The sequence below is a fragment of the Taeniopygia guttata genome, chromosome 4A (assembly GCF_048771995.1).
Source record: "Taeniopygia guttata chromosome 4A, bTaeGut7.mat, whole genome shotgun sequence".
NCBI classification, from domain to species: domain Eukaryota; kingdom Metazoa; phylum Chordata; class Aves; order Passeriformes; family Estrildidae; genus Taeniopygia; species Taeniopygia guttata.
In genome coordinates, this window is record NC_133029.1 from 17302486 (window position 1) to 17324432 (window position 21947).

The window sequence follows — 21947 nt, forward strand, 5'->3', positions numbered from 1 at the left end:
TAGGTGAAAGAGGATGGCCACAACCCCTCCTAATTAAGTGGGGATATGATTAATAACCTGTTTCTGTTTGCTGGTCCTGTTCCCTGTAGCCACTCAGCTACAACCCCTGCTTTTGGGGGAGAAAACAGAGCTCTCCCAAGTCAGTGCTATCTGCACAGCTCAAGGTTCACTTACAGGCTTGAGCAGTCTCATACATTTATAATCTGTCCCTTCCCTTCGGCTCAAGGATGTATTAAATGGTGAGGACATAGGATTTTTTAATTTTTGAGCAATTACTCAATTTTTGGCAGCTAAGCTCAGGCGCTGCATTTAAGTGGCTGTGCAAGCAGGCTGCCTTCCAGAGGTGTTGGGCACCTGCTGCTCCCTCTGCTGCTGTGACCTTTACAGGCTCAGTAAAACACCAAATCCAGCCCCACTCCTCTGCTGAGGAAAGGCAGTTTATGGGCAGTCATAAAAGAGCAGAACACTGAAGCATTTGGTGCCTGAATGCTTGCACAGAGTCGTGTTCTCACAGGGAGCAGGCAGTGGGACACGAGGAGCAGCAGTTTGCCTTTGGTTCTGGGGAGACAGGGGAACTCTGAGATTTGGGGAGGTGAAGCCTGGCACCTCCAGAACCCCCTGCAAGCCCCACAGGCTGTTCCAGCCCAGTTTCAGGCTGTTCTGCTCCAGTCCTCACAGGACACCGTGGCTCACAGGCTGGGATTTGCTTTGTCCTTCCCCTTTGCAGTGCACCTGCAGCAGCTCAGCTGGGGAAGGCAAGGGCAGACCAAGTGCTTTGCACATGGAGTGTGAAGTGGTGAATTCTGCAGTGCTCCTTCCTTCCAGGGCGAGTTTGTGCCGGAGAATCATCCTGGCTGTGTCCAGCTGAGAGTCCAAGGGCTCCATCCACCTGCAGTAGGTGGCCTGGACTGACAGATTGAGCACCCTAAGGCCAGAAGAGAGACCTGAGTTTGATTCCTAAGCTTTAGGAATGGTTACTCAGAGAGGAACAGGCACTTTCTTGAGCCCAGCAGTATCTCCAAATGTATTGCAGATATGATATCTTTAGCAATGAGGACTTTTTGGACTCTTGGAATGGCTTGGGTTGGAAAGGACCTTTGAAGACCCAGCCTGACTGGCTATGCAAAAAAAAAAAAAAAAATCAAAGACAATATTCTGGAAATAGGGCAAGTAAAAATGAGGCTAAGTTTGTTTATTTTTTGCCTCAGCACTAAGAGAGTCATCGGCACTCAAACACTTTGGGTTATCCATACCTGCTCAGCCCTCCAGTTCTCCAGGACGTGTGAGAGTTACTTGGTTTTGACCTGGCTGCAGGTAGTTAACATGACCAGCATAGATGCCCCTTATCTCTCTGACCTTCAGCATGAAAAGAGGCTCTTATCAGGCAGTGATGGAGGAGAGGGAATGGATGGCAGGAAGAACAAAGCCTTGGTGATATCTTCCTGCTGAGGCTTTCAGAGAGCTGCATGACCTTCCCACTGCTTCAACTTATTTGACTATTAAAATAAAAACTGAACTTAACTGGAATATGACTGCAGAAACAAAAAAGTGCCAGTTCCCATAATTTAACTGCAATAAAACCAGCACAATCCCCAGTTCTCTGTGTTTTCTCCAATATAATGTTCCCCTGGCCTTCTCATTAGCTATCGTTGCTTCCATCCAAGATGCTGCTGGGAGATGAAAAGTATTTGATATATATGTATATGTGTATATATAACCTAAATACATTGTGGAATGCAGCGCATTGCAAGCCATAATAAAAATTTTAATTATGAATGTCTTGTGCACATGGAAGTTATAAATAGCAGAGATGCTAAAGCATGCATTTTGCAAGTACAAACAAACTGATTCCCTGGGGCTGGGAGGAGCAGCCAAGGGTCTGGGCAGGGATGGCCAGTGCCCTGTGACAGGTCTGCTGGGCTGTCACCCAGGAGGGAATGTCCCTGCTCTCTGCCCAACCTGGCGTGTTCAGAAGTCATTTGTGGCTTTCTTTTTCACTGCAACCAACCCAATTTCCATAATTCCTGGGCCTCTTTGGCTGTGCTCCAAAGATGGAGTCCTTTATCCAACTTACAACAAAATGCAGGTCCTGTGCTGTGTCTTGTTGACATTGCACTGGCCATTGCCAAGTGGGGGGCCTTGGACACTGCAAAATTAAGGAAATTTTTCCTAACTTCCTCCATTACAGTGTGTTCTTTCATGGGCTCTGCCATCATTAAGGCTCACAGTCCCAATGATGGCTTATCTGCTATATAAAACTTTGGATTTGAGTTTTTTTCTCCCTTGTGCTCTGTTTGCTTTCCTCACCTGAGAGCCTTGCTGGCAGACAAGGGTAGCTCTTGCCTGAAGTCACTTACCTGCATCCTGGTCCAAGAATTCACTTTCCTTGTTTCCCAGTGTTAGTATTTATTCATGAGCGTCCCCTCACCACCTGCCTATGCTTGTTTTCTGTGCTGGAGCCAAAATCCCCCTGTGTCCCCCTTGGAGCTGCATCCTGGGGAGCTGCTCTCCCTTTGCACCCTTTGCCTGCTGCTGCAGGGGGTGCTCCAGGTGTGTTTTCCCTGATTTTCCTCTGCCAAGGGCTGCCTGTCCCAGGGCACTGCCACAGCTCCTCCTCAGAGCCACTGCAGCTGCTGCCCAGGACTTGCCTCGTGCTCCTCAGGACTTTCATCTCTTCTCTGGCTGTCTCATCCCCTAACTGTTCTAATTGCTTTTCCTAATGCTAGATTGTCCTCCTTCAGTAATTTTTCTTGTATTATGTTTGAGATTGATCCTATTAAGTTCTTACCCCTCAGTATGTCATCCCCAGCTTTCAAAGCAAAGTCATTTGTTGCCAGCTGCAGCTGAATTACCTATGCATTAATTGACTTTGTAGCTTCCTGATTTTCTCACAGACTTTTTCTTTCTATGACATCCTTTCTTTTGAAAAATGTTAAGCACCATTTACGTCAAATAGCCTGCTTGGAATTTTGCTGCTTGCTTCTCTGAGCTTGTCACCAAACCCCCGAGCTCTGCTGATTTTATTTCTAGTTTGCCTGACACATATTACAAAATTAACAGCTTTGAAACAGCAGAAGAATTGCCTGTGTGGAGATCTGTAAAGATTAAATTTCTCCTGACCCTCTTTCTGCAGTGCTTTCTGGTCAGGACACACAAGGACATCTTTCTTATGCTAGCCTGCTTGAAAGCCAGCCCTGATATATTTTCTGTGCAGTTTCCTGCTCTGGGTTTAGCACAGAGCAATAAAGAAGCACGTGGAGAGAGAAATATATTGAATAGAGTCTAATGACTTCTCTTAGGCTTTGCAGCACTGCTAATTACACAGCAAAAAAGGCCCCTTTGAAGTTCCTGAGCCTCTCGGGCAACCAGCCTCCCTTGCTCAGTACCCTGCAAGGTAAATGTTCCATCTCCTCCTTCCTTCCTAGAGCAGAGTACAGCTTGGAAAGTACAGTGCACATCCGAATCCTGTGGGGCTGCTGGTGGCTCTTCCTGGGGTGGGACAGCAGCAGCAGAGAGCTGCTCCTGCTGCAGAAATCACTCCAGCTCCTGCCAGCACTCTTGGCACAACTAGAAAGCTCCCCATGCCTGCTTCAGAGGCACTCAGCCCCAGCCAGCCAGCCTGGTCCCCAGGGCATTGTCAGAGCCATCTATATCTGCATCTGACAGGCAGCAGCCTGATTCCCAGCTTAGCCCCCTGCCTGTTGTGTAATAAAACACAAGAAAGGCACACACAGCCCTTTTCATGCCAGCCAGAGTGATGCTGGAGATCTTGATAGCTTGTTCCTTCCAGGTGGGTGTGGGGAGGATTTGCATCCCAGGAACTCCCAGAGGAAGGAGCAGGAGCCCCTGGGCACCTCTGTGTGGCACAGAGGAGCTGGAGCAACTGATCATCCTGGGGTTGTTTGACAGTGGAAAAGTTTGGGGATCTCAGCATGCCTGGCTGCTGAGCATCCCCATCCCCCTAGCATTAGATTTCATAGAATCATGGAATGATTTGGGTTTGAAGGGACCTTCAAGATCATCTTATTCCACCCCCTGCCATGGCAATGACACCTCCCACTGTCCCAGGCTGCTCCCAGCCCTGTCCAGCCTGGCCTTGGGCACTTCCAGGGATCCAGGGGCAGCCACAGCTGCTCTGGGCACCTGTGCCAGGGCTCACCACCCTTACAATAAAGGAATTTATCCTAATATCTAACCCTGCCCCTGGGAGCTGAGGGTATTAACCACAGCTCTGCACCAGCCTGATCCAGAACAAACCTCAGAGTGCAGGGGCACCTGCAAAATCCACAGGATGGCCAGAATCCATCTCAGCCCTGAGCCAACCAAAACTTAGGGCTATCCCAGGGCTTCCAGGGGTGTTAAGAACTTAAGAGCCAGAAGGTGGAAGTCCCGTGCCTTGATTTGCCACAGACTTTCCATGGTGTGCTAAGAGACATTCCCAGTGATTCCCTGCACCATCTTCCCAGGCACGAGGCAGCTGGAATAACTCCTGGAGAGGTTAAGGAAGCTGGAGCCTGTGGCAGAGGTACCCACCTGGTGCAGAAAGCTGACAGCATCTTCCCAGACAGCTGGGGCTGAGCTGCCTGGTCAGGACTCACTGCTGGCATTGGCAAAGTATGATCCACCCTGTATGGCCCAACAAGGAGAGGGTGATGGAAATCTTTATAGAAAACATCTCAGAATCTGTAAACAACACACTTTCTACACAGAGATAAGGATGGAGATTAATGTCTGAATTACCCTGGATAATTAGTGTAGCAGATAATCGTTTAAAATCTGGCACATCTGTGAATACATCACTTTGACTGAATTAGAAAATATTTGCAGCTGCTACAGTGAAATGGCTTCAGCCATCCCACAGGGAAATCTTTGTGGGAGATTAATTCTCACTTCAAATGGCAGAGATTTGCAAGAGGATTATGTGGCCAGGATGACACATTCACATTGTGATAGGAAGTGAGACAGGCTTTTTTTCCTCACAGCAGAGCCGAGTGCTGGTTTCTTTGAGTTCATGTATTCTTTGAGTTTGAGGGCTCGGCCCTCTTAAGTGTGGAGTGTTTGATAGCTGAAACGCTGAGCAGTGCTTGAAAGAAAACGGTGACAAGAACAAGGGCGAGAGAGACAGAAGCTCTCAAAGAGAGGACAGTGAAATCCCAACTTAAATTAAAATTCCTAAAGCAACAAGGTCACGCTGGCAAAGCTAGTGAATGTGGGGTTTTAGCTTATTATAAATGTTACCAAAGAGTTGTCATATAAGAACTCTGCATGAGACAGCACAGGTCTGGGAGGATCCTGTACTCACTCTCAGACTCAGGCAGCTCCCAAAAATGTGTCTCTTGCCCAGGGGCCAGCAGTCACTGGGGAAACACCCCAAACCTGGAGCACACCTGGCAGAGTCACATTCCCAGCTAGTGCAAGGACTGAGGTCCTGGCTGTAAGTCCCAGGTGCTCCAGCTTTGAGCTCAGTACACAACACATACTGAAGTGGTGCTCAGCACAGGGAGGAGAGTTTGGGGAGCTGTAGCTTTGTGTGAGGATTTTATTGCTTACAGCACTAAGGAGAGCTCTAACCAAGAAAATGGTGGTTTTCCTGGCACACAAAGACATTGTCAGTAAAACTGAAGTGTCTCTTTGCTGTATATTTCCAACACAAAACTGCTGCCAGGAGCTCTCATCTGATTTGCTCAGGTTCACAAAACATCAAGGTGAATAATTGAGACAGGCTGCGTTTGCAAACTCTGGGGAATTTGCAGCAGCAAAACAGAGAAGGGGAGAAAAGACACTTTGAGCTTTGTACAGAGGGTCTGGTCTGTCTTTTCAGAGAGGTTACAGTGCACTTGTTGACTGAGACAGCACAAGAAGAAATACAGGTGGGGTGAAGCCAGCATCCCCCAGCCTCAGCCACAGACACACTCAGACCAGCAGGGATTTGTTCAGACCAGCCTCAAAACTTCCTAAGGGAGAAGCCTTGCTAAGATTCCCAGCTCTCAGCCCTAGGAAAGCCCGTGGAGTCACAGAATCCAGAATGGTTTGGGTTGAGATCACCTTTTCCAACCCTCAGCCATGGGCAGAGTCACCTTCCACGAGACCAGGCTGCTCCAAGCCCTGCCCAGGCTGGCCTGGGTCACTTCCAGGGATGAAGTGTCCCATCCAGCTATTTTAAAAATGAAAGAACAAAAAGTAAAAAAAACCCTCTGCTTTGTGCAGAAAAGCTTTTTAAGGCTTTTCCTTCCTTTCCCAGAAACAAATTTGCAATCCCCAAGGCAGAGATTTGCCTTACCTTCCTCTTCAAACAGCATCCAACATCCACTGCCAAGGACTGGCCCTTTTGTGATGTGCTGAAGGAAACTGCTGCCAAGTCCCCACTCCTGATCCCACACTGACACTGGGCCTTTGCTGGGCTTTTGTAGAGGGGATGGGTGGATTTATCACAGAATATCACAGAATAATCACAGAATATCACAGAACCTGCCGAGGTGGAAGGCAGCACATTCACACCTACTCCTGTGCTGACAGAGAACTTAAAAGATTTGTCTCTATCCAAAATAAGTCTTTGCACTGTCCTTCGGTCCCTGCCTTGCCCGGAGCTCCCCAGGCAGTGCTGCCAGGTTTGTAGCTGCTGCAGGGCTGTGTAACTCAACCCTGGGCTCCTGCAGCTCTTCCCCTACAAAATGCTGTAGATGCTCACAGCAGCAACGTGCAGCTGCCACTGGGCTTTTCCTGGTGAAGAGCAGGGGAGGTTTAGCTTGGATATCAGGAAAAATTCCTTTTCCTAAAGAATTGTCCAGCACTGGCATAGGCTACCCAGGGCAGTGGTGCAGTCTCCATCCCTGGAGGGATTTAAAAGGTGTGTGGATGTGGCACTGGGGCCAGGGGTTAGTGGTAGCCTTGGGGAATGCTTGGAGGTGATGATCTTCGTGGGCTTTTCCATGACAAATGGTCCTGTGAAGCACAGAAAGTGCAGCTGAGGTCCCTTCTCTCCCCCTCGCTGGTCCCTCTGGGCTGACCTGGCCTGCAGTGCCCATCCTCCCTCTTGTTTCAGCTCAAGCTGCCCAGACCTGGAGAGGTTCAGGTGGAAAGAAGGGCATGAAGGAGCTTTCAGGTGTGGGCAGGGAGCAGCCAGCCCTGCTTCTGCAAGGGGCTGAGGCAGCTCTGCCTGGAGCTGAGAGCAGCTGACACGCAGGAGTTGTCCTGTGGGCTGGCAGGCAGAGACAAATGAACCAAAAATGACCAGGAGTTGTTATTTTTTTTTAATTTTCTTTTTCTTTAATGGTGGCAGTTATTCAAACTGCTTTTTTTTTTTACTAGCCAGGATTTCATTTCCAGCAGCACCAACCTGTGATACTTCACAGCAATGCTGCAGTTCACCAGTTTATGGGGTGTGATGGTGCTTGAGGAAAAAGGGGCATGACAGCCTGCACCTTGAGCTTCCCTATGGCTTGCAAAGAGCCCCTGTGTTAAACTAGTAGGGGACAATGATGTTCTGGGCTGGTTCAGACCATCTGCAGAGATTAATGTGCTCCCAGGCCACTGAGACAGTCGTTCTAAATCCAGGGCTGCACATAATTTGAATACATTACCAAAATGGACTTCAGCTGCACCTCACTGTCAAAATGTGAGCATATTTTACCCGTGTCAGGGCACTGGAGCATGGCCAGAGAGCCAGTGTAGTAATTTTTTGGGCACGATGTTCAGCAATATTTTATTAAACTCCCTGTCCTACACTTCAGTGCTGCCTGCCAGAGCTGCAGCCCAGCACCCCTCGCTCAATAAGCTGCTTGTTCCAGCCTCACCAAAATCTCCTCAGAAAATTAAAGTCCTGCATTGTCCTTTTCTCCCACCTTGTGCTGTTCTTAGCCTGAATCACCGTGACTTTGGTTTAATCTCGTGTCAGACACCGTCCCCGCAAATGCCGAGCGGCTGAAATGTCACAAGTGTCAGCTTAGCACTGCTCTGCAGTGGTAACAACACCCAGCTACACCATTCCAGCTCAGTCTACTGCTGTCAGCTGTGTTCAGCACAAATTATTTCCCCCCCCTTCTGCCTAATGCCAGAATTTCTGCAGAACGTACAAAACAGTGGCATTTTTTTCAATTTTAAAACTAGCAGAAAGCAGCATGAGATCTGTTTTGGGTCTCTGCAGCATCTCTGGCCTCTGCCCTGGTGTTGGAGGGAATATGTACTGTGTTACTGGGTTGACTCCACCATTATTAAAAATTGATTAAATTTTGCTCCCCAAACCCTTCAGGTGTTATGAAGTCTGTAAGGTCAGTCTCTTCCATAACTCAGCATTCCTTTCCTGGGGACTCTATGGACCCTGTGTCTTATCTGTGCAGCTGTAAAATGATGGCATTAACTTCCCACCTCCACTTTGTTGGGATGAAAAACACTAGGGACCAGCAAACCATCATGGTGATAATATAAATGCAAAAAAACCACCAAGCTCAGAGTAAAATGTCTCCTGGCTTCTGTAAGGATAATGCAGAAGCAAGATGTAAAATACAGCACACATAAAATGTGTCATTTCCTTATAAGAGCAGAATTAATGGAGGCTATAAAAAACAAATCAAAAACCACTATGGAAGACCTTTTTCCCAGGGAAGAATATGAGAATTCATTGTATTCAGACATGAGGAACAGTGGTTTGTGATAATAAAAATGCTAGCAAAGAGCAAAATAGGAAATGTGTTTTCTTGCTTCTTGCATTGGTGAACTAATAAGCACAAGCTCTTAAGGACACAGCTGGCCTCTAGCACACGGAATTCTCCTTGCTGGGTATTGCTGCCCTCTTCTTTCTCAGTGGTTGGCAGTTTTTACTCCAGTTACATTTCACACCCAGTTTTTTATGCCCACCCCCAGCGAGGGAGATGTAAAGAGAGACATGTCGAAGACCACCCTAGGTCAGGGGTGGCTCCGTGTGGTGGAAAAACTTCTCCAACCCGTGCTGCCAAAGAAAGGCTCAGCAGTCTCTTGTTGTTTGGTCTCAAGGCAGTTTATTGCAAGTTATCTAAAAGATTTTCTTCTGGGGCTGCTGTGGTTTGCTCACAGCTCAGGCAGAGGCACACACACACCCTGACATCCTCTCTGACTCCCGACTGCTTCTTCTCTCCCCCTCTGCCCAGGGCTGCTGCTGTCTTTTATATGGTACATTACGTGTTACATGGGTACAGTTTGTCCCCAATGCCCATTACCTATATTAAATGGTGCTTTTCTATCTTTTATATGGTACATTACATGTTACATAGGTACAGTTTTTCCCCAATGCCTATTACCTATATTAAATGGTGCCTTTCTACTCTAAACCAATCTGTGAGTGCCAACATCACCAAGAACATGGAGGTAAGGAAGAAGAAAGAGGAAGGACAGGACAGGCCCAAATCCCTCCATCTTAAAACCTCTGACCCCCATGTACAAAACAGAAACCCCCCTGTACAGCACTCAGAAATTCTTCCCTCTACTTTGTAACTACTTCTACTATAATATCTAAACATTTGTGACTTCTTTTCCTTCCTGCAAGGTTGGTAACTCATTCCACGGTTCAAACCCAAAATCACAGCTGTTTCCAGCTGCCTGCCAGGGTCTCAAATGCTTCTGACCTGGACCCAGAACATCCAAAAATGTCTGAGGGACATTTTGAGTTCCCACAGAGACACTGCTCTACCTGCAGCTGGAGAAATCCCTCACACCCCCCCTCCTCAGCCTGGCTCCAGGAACACCTGCCTGCAGCTGCTGATGGTCTCTGCCCTTCTCTCACAGGACCACGCGGACATCGAGTGGAAGTTTGCACGGACGAAGCTCTGGATGAGTTACTTCGACGAAGGCGCCACTCTGCCCCCTCCTTTTAACATTGTCCCCAGTCCCAAGTCGGTCTGGTACCTTTGCAAGTGGATCCACAACCAGCTGTGCCCAGGAGATGACTCTGACAACGAACAGAAGAGGCACGAAAACCTCAAAACATTCACAGTAAGGAGCTCACGGGTTTGTGCTTGGTTTCTGGAGGATGTTGGGGATATTCAGGGTTGTGAGGAATCAGCAGAGAGTTGCTGGATCATAACTTGCTGTCTGGGTTTTGAAAGCCAGGTGTCTGCTAAGGAAGGCAGGAGCCTCTCCTGAAGTAGAAAATGTAAATCCCCTCCTTCCAAATTATTATGATTTTGAAACTAAGAAGCTCTCAGACAAAGATATGGGAGTAGGAATAACAGTTCTTTACTAGGAAAATTAAAAATACAAATGCAATAGTACAAACAAACAAAACAAAAGCCACTGCCAGAGTCAGAGCAGGCCCTGGCAGCCTGTGTGTCAGGGAGGTGGCAGCAGCCCCATCCCAGGGTGGCTCAGCCCTCCTGCAGTGCCAGCTGTGCTTCTGCTGGAGCAGGATCCTGCACAAGGGGGGAGTTTTCCTCTGGAGCTCCAGGGCTGGGGGAGATGGGCCTGGGCTCCTCTGGGAATGCAGTGGGAAGAAAGCTGCTCCTCTGGGAATGCAGGGGGAAGAAAGCTGCTCCTCTGGGAATGCAGTAGCAAAGGCTGCTGTGCTGTTCCCAGGTCAGATTGTATCCAGGTAGGAATGTTGGGCTCCTCCCCTGGGCACATCATCTCCCCATGGATGATGGAATTTTCTCAGCCATGCAGGGACACTCACTGGCCATGAACAGGAGATAATTCATAATTAATAATTAATGACCCATGAACAGGAGAGATCTCCTGGAGGGAGGATTGGTTGTGGGAGAGATAAAGAAAACTGCCCAAAGAACAGCAGAGAACTGCCCCAGCTCTGACAGATGGGAAATAGAACATGCACCCCCAGCTAAACCTGAGACGCTTGCTCAGAGCCAGTGGGAGCTCCAAAGACAGGACCAGACTGGTGACACCCCCTGTGCCTTTCTTTTTCCAGGAACGTCACGCTGACAACCTGATTCAGAATCAACATTACCAGGTAAACTTTTGGGCACATAAAGTTTGCTGTTTCTTTCTCCTCCTCATTTTCCAATACTTCAATCCTTGCCTGCTTCCAGAATATATTTTGATCGTGTAGGTCCTCTAAGAGGATTTAGCTTATCATGGATTAAAGCATTTCCTCGTTGGAGGTGGATGGTTCAGTAAATCTGTCCTTGCTTTTCACCCCCTTTGGAATAGTGGAAGACTTGCAGGTATCAGTGTGGCTGCTGAAGTCAAGGTCACATCCCCATTACCATCAGGCTGTCAGGACATCCTGATTAAACCTATTTCTGCAGCATTTTTAAATGCCTGAATTGTTCCTCTCTTGCTCTTTTTTGTAAAGCACCCCTAACTCAGACTATGGTTGGGACATTCTTTTGTTTGGGACAGCTCAGGAAGGAGGAATGATTCCTTTATTGAATCTTGCTGGTTTGTTTATTCTCAGCTTGCCTGTGATCAAATACTCATTAAACTCAACCTACAAAAAGGTGAAACTTCATTAAAAACACCCTCTTCAGCCCTTGAATTCAGTGGATGTATTATGCCAGCATGCTGGAAGGAAAAAAATTCTCCAAAATGTTAGGTGATACGTTAGGCTCCACTGCCAAAAGCCATTAGTAATTTGTCTTACTTAAGACATCTCCTGCTTGCTGAAGAGCACTTTTATCAGAAGTTGGTGGTTAACATAATTAGTCACCTTTGACAAGTGCCATATGGTGCTTTCTGACTTCACAGCACAGCTTACGGCTGCGACATTGGGATCTCTCAAAAATCTCCCAGCAAAGCCTTGCTGCAGACATCATCCTCAGTTTGGTGTTGCTCAGTCTTATTTGTGAAGTGGGGGAGATGCAGGGCAAGTTTGGAGTAGTCTCTTCCCTGCACACAAACAGCCTGGGTGCATTTGGCTGGCACAGATAAATGTGCAAGCTCAAAGCACCAGTTTGTTTCTGTGAAGCCATCAGGGAGGGACACGAGCAGAGCACAATGGAGCTCATCCAACCAAAAACATGGAGTGTAGCAGACAGGTGACACAGAGGAGTGAGACTCCCTGGAGATGTCACTGAAAGTGTGATTTGGGCCTTCCAGTGCTGCCCACAGATGGTGCAGCTGTCCTTAAAGGGGTTTCTGCCCTTAGGGAACACTCGGGCAGCTGCAGATGTGGTTTGAGGTGAATGTCCATTGACCCATGGGGTCCTGGCTGTTCTTCACATTATTTATTGCTAACATGGCCTCCTTGGCTTCAAATACTTGATAAACCACCTTCAAATTCCAAATTTAGCCCATCATGATATGCACTGTGTGCACATGACATTGGTAATTGTAAAACCTTTCAGCAGCTGAGATTAAAGAGCACATCTAAGAGCTGCTTGGAGAGAACACTCCAAGAATTTTTTTTCTCCATGACTTGCACATCTACAAACCCCAGTACAAAACAACTGCTTTGCCTTTAGTTAAAATCTGAGCATCCATAAGATGGAAGCTGTATCACCCCTTCCCGAGGTTTGCTCTGCTTAAAAGGAAGCATTTTGTTTCTAGTGGTGACTGGTTTGTAGCCAGCAGAGTCAGGACAGCTGCTGTTGGCAAAACCTCAGGGAAACGCAGCAAGAACAGAGTTTGGGCTGAGTTAGCAATTGAATCACTTGGATTGTTTCCTGTTCCAGGAAGTGATAAGAAATCTTGTGAAAAGATACGTCGCTGCAATGATAAGAACTTCCAAAACCAATGAAGGTTTAACTGAAGAAAACTTCAAGGTAATTTATTATTACTCAATAATAATTTGTTTTATTAATTCAAACAGCCACTTGCAGAGCTTACACTAACTTGTTAAGGTGATTTATGATGTGTGGAAATAGGATTGTGACTGGAGCTGGGCATATATCCGATGGGCCTTGTGGGGTTTTGTGGGCAGAGTTAGTAATTATTGAGTGTCTTCCTGTATGACCACTTCCCATATTTTAATATACAATGTGCTATACAGACAAAAGCATTGGGAAAGAGTAAGAATGAAATATGTGATTTGAGACAACATCACATTCCCAATCTTAATGCAGCAGAGCCAAAGAATGGGTTAGGGTTGATGGACACTAACAAGTGTTAAGTTGGGGCTATCAGCTAGACAGGATTCCTGCCATATTTCAGCAGTATTCCCTCTTCTGTAACTCTTTTATCTGACTTTTTGGGGTTTGCAGGGGGTGGCCAGAGGGGGCTGTTTAACAGGACCAGTCCCCAGCCTTTGGAGACAAAAGCCTTGTCCCCAATTCTCAGCACTACCACCACATTTTTGTGTGACACTGGACAGGAATGTGATGTTCTTGTGTGATTTGGTACCAGCCACTGGCACAATTGAACTCTCCCGAGGGATTGTGGTCATTCCTTCATGTCAGATGAGGCTGCTGGGAGTAACTCCTGTCTCTCCTTGCCCCAGGAATTAAAACAGGACATCTCGAGTTTTCGCTATGAAGTTCTTGACCTCTTAGGCAACAGGAAGCCCCAGAGGAGAAGTTACTCTACCAGCAGCACAGAGGTATCCCAAAAGGAGGAAACAAACGAGGACGGTGCTGGAGAAAAGCCCAGAGCCAAGAGCGTGTCTTTCAATGTAGCCAACAAGAAAAAGGACTTCAACGTGTCTGCTCTGATTAAAACCATGTCTGGGATGAACATGGTGGAGGAGAAGCCAAAAAGCAACGGGATCAGCAAGCGCTCCTTTGTGCGAAACGGGAACAGAGTGCAGAGACTCTCCAGCTCCAAGAAGGAATCCTTCAAGAGGCTGGGCCTGCTCTTCTCCAAGATGAACGGCCACGTCCCCGAGCCCAGCTCAGAGCCCATGTACACCATTTCAGACGGGATCATTCAGCCCCACTACATGTGGAAAGACATTAAATATTCTCCCATGGACAGAGAGAGAGAAGAGAATTGTTCCAAAAGTGAAATTAACCTCAATGAGGTGGCCTACAGTGGGAACACGAGACTTACAGGACAGAGCAAGGAGTGCCCTGTGGTTTGTACCAGTTCCCTTCACTGTGCTTCCAGTATTTGTTCCTCTAACTCCAAACTTATAGACTCGTCAGAGGATGTGTTTGATTCATGGGGAGAGGCCTGTGACTTGTTTATAAACCAGTGGAAAGACGGGCAGGAGGATCATGTTACCACTCGGCTCTGAGCAAAGCTCTCTTAACTCTCACTGGAAAACTCAGCCAAGTATTGGTAATTGTTTGCTCTCATCTGGTTCAGCATCACTGTTTCCTTTCTGTCCACAGGTGAAAAAAAAGTGTAAACCTAATTATGTTATAGCCTATTTTATAGCCATCTGCACCTTTTTAAGTTTACGTTTTTTACACTCACTAATACTAAACTAATGGTTTCACCATTTATAAGGTTGCCATAAACCACAGGAATCCCTTTGGATGCAGTCTTAGTCTCCAAACCCCACAGACTTCAGGCGTGCAGGTGGCTGAGGAAAGGATTTCTCCAGTGCTGCCATCATCATCCCACCCCAGCTGGGTTTCAGTGCTGCTGTCCAACACCATTGGCTCTGCATCCTCAGTGTTCCTCATCAACACAAACAGCTCTTCAGCAGCAGGCTGAGAATCACACTGAAAGTATTTTTCAAAGTGGTTTTGACCTATAACTGTTTTTTTTTTGTTTGTTTGTTTACTTTAAGCAATATGACTTCTGATTCTTTTGGTTGTGCTTGTTTTTTCAGGCCACTATATTAATATTGTAAATTATTTATGAATATGAGACCCCTTTGATCATCCACCCAGAACATATTTTTGTTGCTAACATATTTGCTTATTTAACTAATTTCCCTTTTGGGGAGCAGAAGGACTTTCCAAATAGGCTGACAGTGGGAGCCAGCACCTGGCCTTGCCTCCAACTCCTGTGTAGATGAACTGAAAAGAAAACAACCCAAAACAACCCTGGCTGCTTGAAATACAAACCTCAGAGTAGTTTCTAATAGGCTGAACCAAAACCCAGCCCTTTTTTTGCAATTCCTAATTTTACTTCCAGTGTTGCATTCACTTTTTGCTGCCTCTCTGATGGGTGTCAGGGGGAAATCCATCTTCTGAGGGAGGGCGTCTTCCCTGGGCCCCTGAGCTGCAGGTCTGAAAAGCAGCCTGAGCAAGAGCAGAAGTGGAACAGCTCTGCAGGTCCTTCTCTGAGGTGCAACAAAAAGGAATGTGGCAGGAGGTGGTATTTTTTATTATCTTTTATTTGCCCAGCTGTGGGAGTGTCTGGAGAGGGCTTGGCACTGTCACTGCTGCTGTCCCAAGGAGCATCAGAGTGGGGAGAAAGCCCCGTCAAGGGCAAGGTGGTTGAATTCTTAACAGGGATTTTTAGGGGGTTTTATTTAAATTTTTGAACAATGGGATACTTGAACTTTCTTCTGCAGTGCTGCTCAGAAACACAGATGATGGGCACTCAGCACCACCTCAGAGCTGCTCTTGGTCAGCTGCTTCCTTGGAGGGAGCAGGTCCTGCCCAGGAGCTCGGCAAGGCTTTGTTCCTGCCCTCATCCCTGCCCTCCTGCAGGGCTCTGCTCCCAGCAGGGTTATGGAGCTCCACATTTCCCCAGGGTGGCAGCCAGCAGTCACCTCAGCTGGGAACTGGGTTGTGACTTGAGAAACAGAATGCTGGAGAACCTACACCTGCCACTGGGGCGGGTCAGGCTCCAGCAGCCAGGGGCACGAGCAGCTCTGCTGGCAGCACGGAGGGTCAGAGGGGTGGGAGATGCTGGAACCCCTGCAGCTGGATACTCTGCCCAAGTTTTAAACCTGGCTCCCTCCTCTTGTGGGGGAAAACTCCCCTTGTGGGGTTTTTCCTTTGGGTACTCGTGCAGCTTCACCCAGCAAATGGAGCACAGAGAGAAATGTGAGTGCTGCAGCAGCTGCTGGGGCAGAGCTGGGGTGCCAACAGCCTGAACCCATGGGGGTGTTCAAGGCAGACCTCTGTGGCTCCAGGGCAGCCCTGGTGTTGAGATGAATCAGCAGCAAGGAGCAGAGACTCCAAGCCATTTCTGCATTCTTTGCTTATAATGACAGCAGTCTTGTTATCAGCAGGCAGTGTAAAACCCCAAATATTTAAGTGTCTGGATGTGTTCGTTAAGGCAGAGTGAAAGGCATTTTTGTATCAACAGATTTTGGGCTTTCACACTAATTGCAGGGTTAGAGTTGTCTTTGAAAACTGCATTTCCTCTTCCCTCATGGAAGGCTGAGCAAACTGACATTGGTGGTACACAAGGAGACTTGTAAAGCCCGAGGGGGGAGCAGCTTGTTGGTCATTCCATGAGGAAATCAGGCACCCCTGGCTGGAGGAGCAAATCCATCGACAGGGGAGAGCCACAGGCAGAACCCATCAAGGCAAGGCTCACAATAAAAGCCCCACAGGTCAAGAAACCAAACTGAGCACATTTGTGCAAAGATAAACATTAACAGGAGCTGCTGCAGGGGGGTGAATTCGAGCCCTTTGATGCCTCACCTAACCCACACTGCAGTCTGTGAACTCTGCTTGACGTGGGGCCAGCCAATCTTTGTGGCATTTCCTGGGTAAGGAGGAAGAATGAAAACAATTCAAGTACAGTTATGCAGATTACATCAACTGGGCTTGAAATTGGGCCAGAAGCTGGGTTTATATCCTTGGACAGCAGAAAGGCTTTGAAGTGTTCAGTGAGAACAAGCACACAGCCGCTGGTGACGCTCACTCGAATGCATTACCAGGTACAAACAGCACAAAGAGAGGGAATTAACTCAGCAGTGCTGCCCCCAAAAATGCAAAAATCCCTCCCCTGCAGACTGTGTGAGTTATGTTCCCCTGCTGGTCCCGAAAGAGCAGGGCTGGGAGCTGCCATGTGGACAAGAGATCTGCAAGCCCCCAGTGCTGGGCTGAAGGGGAGATGCTGACGTGGCTGGGGCTCCCCTGGGCTTTGTTTCATGACAGATCCTTCCTTGCTCCAGCCGCGAGTCTGAGCCGACTCTGGAGTTCAACACAAATATTTGATTTGGCTGTGATTAATACACGTGTCCAGGAGTTTGAAAAACTCAAATTGGTCCCCCCAAAAGGCAAAATTCTCTTTGATTGCATCTATGCATCCCTGTTGATAGCAATAGACTTTGGAGCAGCTGGTGAGTTATTATTATGCTAAAACAGGAGCTTCAGGGGAGCGAAATTGAAGTACCTTCCAAAAAATACATTTGATTAAAAAAAACCAACCCAGGTTTTGCTTAATTCACTTGCAGCACAATATTTTTGAATGCACCAATATTTTCCTGCTTTCAATGGCTCAAAAATGAAAGCGTGTTTTAGTGAAAGTTCTTTCCTTCAGAGAAATGGGTGAATGACCCCTGTGCTGTCTCTGCAAGGGCCAGGGTAGGAGCTGATGGAACATTTGGCTTTCCCCTGTGAGGACTTAAACCTTTCCTTGGCTCAGCTGGGTCACGCCTGGCCTGTATTCTGTGGGCTTCAAGAAGGATCCTTGTATATATGCAAGGAGTTTGGAGTTAGGAATAACACATTTTTCAACTATTTTTCCTTCCTTAGATTTCTTGCTCTTGAAGTTGCATGTTTTCTCGCCTCCCATCCCAGTGTCGTTTTCACCTGGCTTTTTAAAGCAGCACACCTGCAAATGGTCATGGAATTATGGAGTGGTTTGGGTTGGAAGGGACCTTAAAGTTCTTGTTCCAGCCCCCCTGCCATGGGCAGGGACACCTTCCACTAGGCCAGCTTGCCCCAAGCCCTGTCCATGGACACTTCCAGGGATGGGGCATCATCATCAAGTAAAAAGTTAACAAATAACACCCAGAGTTAAGAACTTAATAGAGCTGGGAGGTGTTTGTACTCAGGTCAGGGATTACCTAAATTGCTTCAGAAACAAGAAATTACCTGAATTATCTGTGCAGGTTATTTGGATAACTGCATTTGTACGTGGCTCACTTGCTGGTAAATATGTAAATACCCCCGTGTTTGTAGCTGTGTCCCCTCAGAGGAAGCACGGGCAGGGTCAGAGCCAGGAGGGAGCTCAGCTCCACTCCCTGCTCTGCCTCTGCCTCCCCCGTGACCTTGGGCAAGTCACTCAGCCTCTCGAATGCCTCAGTTTCCCCATCTGTAAAATAGGGATAATAATACTTACCTACCTCGCAGGGGGGGTTAGTTCATTATTTATAAGCACTTTCCAATTTAAAGGCGCTATATACAGTACGTAGTTAATATTGGTAGCAGTAGGATGTACTTTTATTTTCTTACAACTAATTCAGGTTAGGATTTAACTGTTATGTCTGTTACGATAATTTTCCATGTAGGAAACTCGCATGGTTTCCCCATGAAGGGAATTTAGGGGACTTCTGCAGTAGACAGAGAGCAGGAGCAGCATACCCTGAAAGCCTAAATTCTGACACCTTTGCTTTTGTGATTTATGCCTCACCCGAAATGTCACCTTCCTGTATTTGTGTTCCACCCCTTTCCCCACAGCCCATGTAACATGATTTTTAGCAGAAACAGCCACTGTAAATATTAAGAGTATTTAAATAAATATATTAATGTATGAATATAAACCCTTACCTTTGAAAGAGGTTAAAATTGGTTGGTACAACAGGATTCTAAGCACGGAGGGGCTCCACAGGCAGCTCAGCACTGCTGCACACCCGGGGTAGGGCTATAGGAAAATTTCACATCAGCACCTCTGTGATAATCACTTTTCACCCCATGGCTGGCAGGGAGAGCTCAGCTGGCTGTCCCAGGAGGGCAGAGGGAGGCTGTGACTGGAGCAGGGTGGCTCTGCTGCTGTTCTGCCCCAGGAGAGGGGACGGCAGCTCTGGACACCCACCCGGGCAGCAGAGAGTGGCCAACACTGGCTGCTGGAGGAGCCTGGACAGCTGGACACTGTCCCCTGCATCCCTGGGAGGGGCTCCTCACCCAGATTTCTCTGTACAATGTGTTTTCTTTAGCGTACACTCTTTGAGCAAGAGGAGCTCTAAGAGGGGACTGGCAGGGCAGGGGCACTCCGAGCTCCCTGCCAGGGACAGGAGCACGGGCAGGTCCCTGCTCTGGGGACCTGGATGTTGTTGACAGGGATATCTGGACAGTTAGCAACAGCCTGAGCAAGGATCTGAATCACCTCTGGGCTTTCTAGCAGCTGCAAACCACCACTCACTGCTCTCACACCACAATGTATTTAATATTGTCACACTTCCCTTCCCAGCTTGACTTTGGGTTGCTGCTTTCCTTTCCAAAGGACCAAAATCCCAAAGAAAAGCGTATTTCCGTGAACCAGGAGGAGGTTCAGTGCTGGTTGAAGTCCTGGCTGGGCTCTCCTTTAACCAGGCAGCTCCTGCTGCAGTGCCCAGCCCTGTCCCACAGCCAGAGAAGCTCTGTGCAGCCCCCGAGGATTCCCAAAGGATCAGGAGCCACCCCCCCTCCCACCTCTGCTGCAATTCCACACACAGAACGGCAAAATCCATCAAAACCATCCCAGCCACCAGGGCTGCCTGGAGTTAGTGAGAGTTGTGCTTTAGCTGAGAGCTCCTGGAGGTGTTTTTGGGGTGCAGGGACCACCAGAGGCACTTCCAGGCTCTGGCACAGGGCCCCAGCTGGGAGAGGGGCCAGGGCTGCTCACACCTTCCCGGGGTGCTGGGAGCACCAGGCACCCGAATTCGTGTCATGGGAAAATTAATTGGGATCAGGGAAACTGTGGTGGGTAACGAATCCACTCTCTGGAGAAGCATCTAAAATAAACTGTCCCCCAAAAGAATCTGCAGCTTTCAGTGGATGTGTGATGTGAAAGAGCTATAAAGTCACTTCCTCACTGGATTTTTTTGAAGGAGATAGAGAATACTCTGGGCTAGCCACACCAGCTTATTTCCTAAACATATATAATTTGATTACATTTCATTTTCACACTTCTTCCTCCATTTCAGGCCCTTTTTACAAAAGAGTAATTTCTATAATATTCATGTAACTGCCTCCACCCAGAACATCAACTGCTCTGGAGGCAATTCGTGACCAAGAACCGATGTTCTAAAAAGAAAACATGTTTTATCTAAAGAAGTACACTTAAAAAGCAAAAGTGTTTGATCCTCATCTTCCAAACCTTTGATAGCATTTTGTGCTTCAGGGAAACACTTTGACCTGCTCTGTTGTTATTTTTTTAAGGTGTGCAAAGCAAAATGAAACCTCCAAGCAGAACAGAACAGAGCTCAAACCACCCACAATTTTAGATCTAGTTCCTTCCATACAGAATCCAGCTTTGGGTTGGAACAGACCCCTGGAGATCCAATCCAACCCTCTGCCAAGGGGGGGTCTCCTGACAGCTCCTTCTCCACCAAAACCCACCCACGAGGGACACCAGTGCAGCCTGCCCCCATCCCCGCTCAGCACAGCCCATTTTGGGGGATTTTTTTCTTTTCCCATCCCATTGGAAGCATTCCCACATCAGCAGCACCCCCTGAGGCAGCAGGGATGCTGTGCCCAGGGCTCAGAGTGCCCCGTGCAGGAGCTGACAGAACACTGTGATACCTTTAGCCAACAGAGCGAGAGGCCTTTTGACTATAAATAGTTGTTTTTCAGCAAGGGGGCACTTTTGGGTCTTAGCTATTTTTCTGGCTATTGTACAGTTATTTAAAAACTACTGAAGGTGTTTATAAGGCAGGTCTGGGACCTACAGGGCTAAAGATATTGAGAAGTAAAAGACAGTAGCAGATACTTGAGTATTCTATTTTCTATATGGGAGCCCTGGAGACCTGGGCTGACTTTGAAGTTTTTTTAGCAATCAAGTTTTATTGTCAAATTAAATCTTCATTAATAAAAAAAGCAACCACAGAAACAGCCTCCACACCCAAGCATATTTTAAAATAACATTTTATTTCATGGAATTACAAAAAAAAAAAAAAAAAAAAAAAGAGGCTTTTTTCCACCCTCCCACCCCCTTCTTCTTTATTTTAGTTTTGCTCAAAAACTCAAAGGCCTTTTCCAGCAAAAAAAGCTTTTACATGTTGTAAGAATTTTGTGTATGCAAAGACAGAATGGGGACCTCAGAATCTGCCAGTTGAGTGGTAATAGCCACCCCTGGAGAAAAGGGCAAGAGCAAAAAGCAAAAACAGATGCTTAGTTTTATGTACTTTTCTACTTGCATCTCTTCCACCCGTAGTGCAACTCCATGTCAGACCCTCGTATAACCTGTACAAAATGAAACAATGTACATACAAATAAAATTATTTATTTTATGTGTATTTTTAGCTTAACTGTAAACTAAAAAAAAAAACAAAAACAAATAAAAAGCATTTAATTTTTTTCCCAAAAATGTAAGCCTATTGAAAAATCAAGGTGTTTCTACCTTTTCAGATGTAACATTTCCAGCTGCCTATTGATAATAAACATTTATGAACAGCAACAGATCTGACATTTTAGAGTTTTTTAAAAAACAAGTTCAGCACAGACTTCTCAAGGGCTGTCAGTGGTCAGAGGAGCACTTAAGGGCTCTGATTCTATGGAGACTTTCTTGGTGTTTCAATAAAAAGACACTTCAGAGTCCTGCTTACCTCCAGTGAAGCTGGCCACCCAAATTTGAGCAAGAACTGAACACCTGGCTGGAAAAAAAGAAAAAACCCAAACAACAAAACTACCCCAAAATATTCATTATATCTTGGCTACAACAGAAAATAGCAACCCACTAGAAGTGTTGGTAAATAAAATTCACCACACGAATACAATTACTCCTGCACAGAAAAGCCTAAGTAAGTGTAATTTCATTTCAATTTACTCCCCAAAGATATTCTCCACCAGCACAACTGCAATGGCCACAGAATTAGCAATATAGCTAATAGTGTAAGGGAGTCATTAAGCAACAACTTATAACTGTATCAACATAATTTGCTTATAGAAAGCTGTCCTCCAGCAAATCTCATTAAAGTCCTGGAGATACATTTCAGAAGGTTTCCATCTCTGACCAGAGGCTTTTGGTCAAGCTTCCAGTAAAACCAGAGTTTCCACAAGTTACACCACAGCAATATCCCTTCCCTTGGA

At 46.9% G+C, this 21947-nt stretch overlaps 1 protein-coding gene across 2 annotated transcripts in view; it reads left to right on the forward strand.

The window, feature by feature from the left end:
• TRPC5 (transient receptor potential cation channel subfamily C member 5) overlaps positions 1–21315 on the forward strand; it is a 100742-nt gene extending 79427 nt beyond the window's left edge. For both annotated transcript variants that reach the window (XM_030272901.4, XM_030272902.4), the window contains exons 8-11: positions 9757–9963; positions 10892–10933; positions 12597–12686; positions 13361–21315. In XM_030272901.4, the coding sequence (XP_030128761.1) occupies positions 9757–9963; positions 10892–10933; positions 12597–12686; positions 13361–14095 (1074 nt within the window). In that variant the 3' untranslated portion in view covers positions 14096–21315. The remainder of the gene's footprint in view (positions 1–9756; positions 9964–10891; positions 10934–12596; positions 12687–13360) is intronic.
• The last annotated feature ends 632 nt before the right edge of the window (positions 21316–21947 follow it).